The 4591-nt window shown below is 51.7% G+C and overlaps 1 protein-coding gene across 2 annotated transcripts in view; it reads right to left on the minus strand.

Annotated features, from left to right (window-relative positions):
• Positions 1-4287, minus strand: part of LOC107115984 (60 kDa lysophospholipase-like) — a 38489-nt gene extending 34202 nt beyond the window's left edge. For both annotated transcript variants that reach the window (XM_015417801.1, XM_015417800.1), the window contains exons 1-2: positions 4067-4287; positions 2309-2438 (exon numbers count right to left, since the gene is read on the minus strand). In XM_015417801.1, the coding sequence (XP_015273287.1) occupies positions 2309-2438; positions 4067-4238 (302 nt within the window). In that variant the 5' untranslated portion in view covers positions 4239-4287. The remainder of the gene's footprint in view (positions 1-2308; positions 2439-4066) is intronic.
• Positions 4288-4591: the final 304 nt, after the last annotated feature.

Genomic DNA, 4591 nt, shown 5'->3' on the forward strand with positions numbered 1-4591 from the left:
TCGGGGAGAAATGTGCCTGCAGCTTCTCGGTCAGGTCCTTGTACGAGACGGTCGAGATGTCCGCTGGTGCCACCAGGGACCGGGCGATGTCGAACACGCTCTTTCCGCAAGAGCTCAGGAGCGTCGCCCGCTTCTTCTCCTCCGTCGTGATGTCGGAGGCTTCGAGGTGGAACCCGAACCTTGACAGGTAGGAGTCCCAGTCCTCGGTCGCTGGTTTGAAGGCCTCGAACTTCGGGCTATTGGCCATCGTTGCAATCGCTGCCACCGGCTCTGGTGGTGCCCGTTGCTGACTGGCCACGGCGAGCTGCTGCTCTTCGTTGTCCGTCGTGGGTCTGGATGTAGCGGGGCTGCCTACCCGCACTAGGATCCCACCTTCGTCGCCAATTGTTAAGTCCGGCGCTTAACAATGAGTCGGAGAGTGATTCAGCAAAAGACTCAAGTTTATTCAGCTCTTTGTTCACTTCTTCGACACGGTACAACATCTGATAGCCCGAACAGTTTGCCCATTGAAACTGCCCGGTATTTAAACATTCCCGGCTAACATAGCCACTCCCACTATACACATAACAACCTATCAGGTTGAGCGCATAAGGACCAATCACAAACGTTCCCGCTTGCAGCTTGCTTGAATGTGATTGGGTCGTGAGTCTTGGACTAGGATGCTCTGTCCAAGACGAAGCTTAACATTGCTTCCCTATGTGATGATTCACATAAAACCTCCTGTACTCATGGCAGCTATGAATACATTACAGGCAAGGCAGTAGGCGAAGTGAAAGACCTCGCCCTGTGGAGCTGCTGACAGTCTGAGTAGACAACACTGACCTTGATGGACTGATGGTTTTATTCAGCATAATTCAGCTTCATGTAGGGTTGCCAAACCCCCCAGTTTGGCAGGGGTCCCCTGCTTTTGGGGGGCTTCTATCCGCCGGCGGCCAGTTGGCCACTGGGGGAAGCCCCGACCCCAAGCCCCAACACCCGCCGCCACCCCTCTCCGTTCTCTCTTGAGAGAGAGGAGGGAGAGGTGTGGCTGCGGAAACTTCGGCTCCTTGCAGTTAAAGGGGCCCCTTTAACTGCAGGGAGCCGGCGCCCCGTTGGGCGGGGGGGGGGGTTGTCCCCAATGTGATGTAATCATGTCAGGGATGCCCCACCCCCTCCAGGAACGCCCCCAAAAGGCTCCCGCTGGGGGGGGGGGAGATAGGACTTGGCAACCCTAGCTTCATGAGTTCATGAAATAGCCGCAGAAGTGGAAACAGGTTTTCAAGCCAGTTCCATAACCTGAAACAGGGAAGCCATGTGTGTTGTTTTATTTCATTGGCTGGTACGCATGTCTTCTCTTAAAGGTTCCGGGGCTATGTCAACCCCCTTTCTAGTCAACCAAACCCAGCTTCTTTGAACCATTTTTGGATGACATACAGGCCGGACCCTTTGTGAGTCTCTGGCGAAAGAGAATTGTGAGGCGGGGCAGCCTCTGTGTGCCCTTGAAGCATTAATACATAGAACCACAGAGTTGGAAGGGGCCCTACAGGCCATTCAGCCCCACCCCCTGTTCAGTGCAGGATCAGCCTAGACCATCCCTGACAACGGTTTGTCCATCCGCTGCTTGAAGACTGCCAGGGAGGGGGAGCTTGCCACCCCCTCCCTAGGCAGCTGATTCCACTGCGGCACAACTCTGACTGTACAAATGTTTTTTCCTAATATCCAGCCAGTACTTCCCCACCATTAATTTAAACCCGTTCTTGTGAGTCTTCTCCTCTGCTGCCCACAGGAACAGCTCCCTGCCCTCCTCTGAGTGACAGCCCTTCCAATCCTTCAAGAGAACAATCATGTCCCCCCCTCAGCCTCCTCTTCTCCAGACGGAACATGTCCAAGTCCCTCAGCCTTTCCTCACAGGGCTGGGTCTCCAGGCCCCCGATCATCCTGGTCGCTGTCCTCTGCACCCGCTCCATTCCATCGGCATGCTTTTTGAAGCGAGGCCTCCAAAACGTAATGCAGTACTCCAGGTGTGGCCTGACCAATGCAGTGTACAGCAGGAAATTAGGCTTGCCAACTTCCAGGTGAGGCCTGGAGGTCTCCCAGTATTACAATTGATCTGCAGGCAGCAGAGATCAATTCCCCTGGAGACAATGGCTGCTTTGGAGGGTGGAGGCTATGGCATTGTACACTGCTCCCTTCCCTCCGGAAACCCTGCCCTCCCCAGGCTCTAACCCCAAATCTTCCAGGTATTTCCCCACCCAGAGCTGGCAACCCTAGGTCACCCAGAGATCAGAATTAGTCCTTCATCAAGCACAGAGTAGATGTTTCTACTTACGGAAGCACTAAGGTGCTGTCTGCAGACTCACAGGAATCATAGAGTTTTGTTTCCTTTGCATACTCTTCGTCATGTAACATGGGCATTTTTTTCAAGGCTTTGACTAACTTATTAGCCTCAGGAGCAAGCCCTGGAGACAACACAACATGAGAAAGCCATTGGCTTCAATACCTGGTTTTACCGTTGCGTAGAACAGTATTTTCCATACAGAAGAAGTTGCTGGAGAAGAAGAAGAAGAAGAAGAAGAAGAAGAAGAAGAAGAAGAAGAAGAAGAAGAAGAAGAAGAAGAAGAAGAAGAAGAAGAAGAAGAAGAAGAAGAAGAAGAGATTGGATTTATACCCCGCCCTTCACTTGGAGTCTCAGAGCGGCTTACAAACTCCTTTCCCTTCCCCTCTCCACAACAAACACCCTGTGAGGTGGGTGGGGCTGAGAGAACTCTGACACAAACTGATCTTTTTCAAGGACAGCTGTGCCAGAGCTTGTGACTGACCCAAGGTCACATCAGCAGGTGCAAGTGGAGGAGTGGGGAATCAAACCCGGTTCTCCCAGATTAGAGTCCATGCACTTAACCACTACACCAAACTGGCTCTTGAAGCTGCACTGACCATCACGGACACTGAATGTCAGTCTGGACCATATCAGAGCAGTTGCTTGACAGACCAATGCAAATGACTATAAACCTGGGAAGAGACTGACCCTGGAGAAAGAGGGTATCCTGGTGTGCCCAATAGGGTAAATGGGACCAACAGAGAATCTGCAATGAGCATGAAATTGAGCAAACTCCAGAGGACGGAAGAAGACAGGAGGGCTTGGCGTGATGTGGTCCATGGGGTCACAAAGAGTCAGACTCGACTGTGCGACTGAGCAACAACAAACGCTAATTTATCTTTTCAGGAATGAGCGGGCAGATCACCAGTATTCCAATGGTGTGTGTGAGTTGCTGATGGTTTTTGCAGTAGGGTGAGGTTTTCGGGTTGCGGTCATTAGTTTCTGTAGTTGAATAACAACGGTGGTTTATCAGATTACAAGTTTTGGTTAGGTAACCCAAACAAAGATGTATGGTTTATTTAGCTTTTTAAATAGTATTATGTTTTGTTATGGAGTTGACTGGGGTAGCAACTAACCTGGCGCCGTTTTATGGTGCGATGGGGTTAGTGTTGGGTGTGCCGCTGGGTTGTGGAATGTTCGTGAGTTTGGGTAGGTCTTGGGTTGTACAGGAACAGTCAGACTACATCCACAAAGTGTCAGTTCCACGCAGCGGCTTCAGAGCGGCTTATAAATACTGGACAGACCCTGGAGAAAGAGGGTGTGCCTAAGAGGGTAAAGGGGATCAACAGGGAATCTGGTTAGTGGAAAACCAGCACTAATCTATTTATTTATTTTTAGGAATGAGAGGGCAGATCAGCATTATTCCAAGGGTGTGTGTACCTCCTATCCTTCATTTCCCCCCAAACGCATGGGGCATTGGGGGATTCTCAGGGGTTCTTATAGAATGGGTAAAGATGTATAGAAGCCAGTGGGGCCACTCAACAGAAAAAAAGGGGGGATCAAGCTGTACACGCTGGGACGTCCCATTTTCTAAACCTGAGCCATACTATCCACGACACATTCCAGCACTAAGCAACGACTCTAAGGCCTCCTGGCCTGTCCGCAAGATCAATGCCACCTGCTAGCTTTGGAACCCAGGCTATTCTGCCAAAGAGTTAAAGTTACCCAGGATATCTCTTCCCCACAGGCCTCTGCCGTTTGTCCACTCACCTCTACCACACTCTGTGCCCCCCATGCCAATGGTGCCCCCGGTGTTGAGCACCAGCACCCAGGCTCGGGCCTCTTCTGTGGAGGGCCAGGTCTCCGGCGAGCCCCACAAGCTCTCGTGGCTCAGGGAAGAGCTCCTCAGCCGCTGGAGCCGTGGGGTAGGGGTTGCAGCCATGCTCTCTGCCCGGGGGAGAGAATCCACCCGCAGGATCCCTGTAATCGGTGCGGTGGATTTCCCCCAAAGCTTCCCTTCTAATACAGCTGTGCCCTTTTCTATTTTTATCCCAAACATATCCGTCTCCCATCTGACATTTATGCCTAGGCTGTGACTTCATTCTGGACACACTGCTACTGCAAAGGGTTGGCAGAGGATTTTCCGTTCGTCAACTCTCTGCCTGCAGACCTGTGCAATGGAGCTGTAACGGGAAACTCCAAGAGGGAAAGTCCCCAAGGGGTTGGAGAGGACTCAGTTTTAATAAAGAATCCCCAAACATTGGATGCCTTTCAGGCCTTGCCAGCTGATTTAAA

This window comes from Gekko japonicus, unplaced genomic scaffold (genome assembly GCF_001447785.1).
Source record: "Gekko japonicus isolate JY-2015 unplaced genomic scaffold, Gekko_japonicus_V1.1 scaffold270, whole genome shotgun sequence".
NCBI classification, from domain to species: domain Eukaryota; kingdom Metazoa; phylum Chordata; class Lepidosauria; order Squamata; family Gekkonidae; genus Gekko; species Gekko japonicus.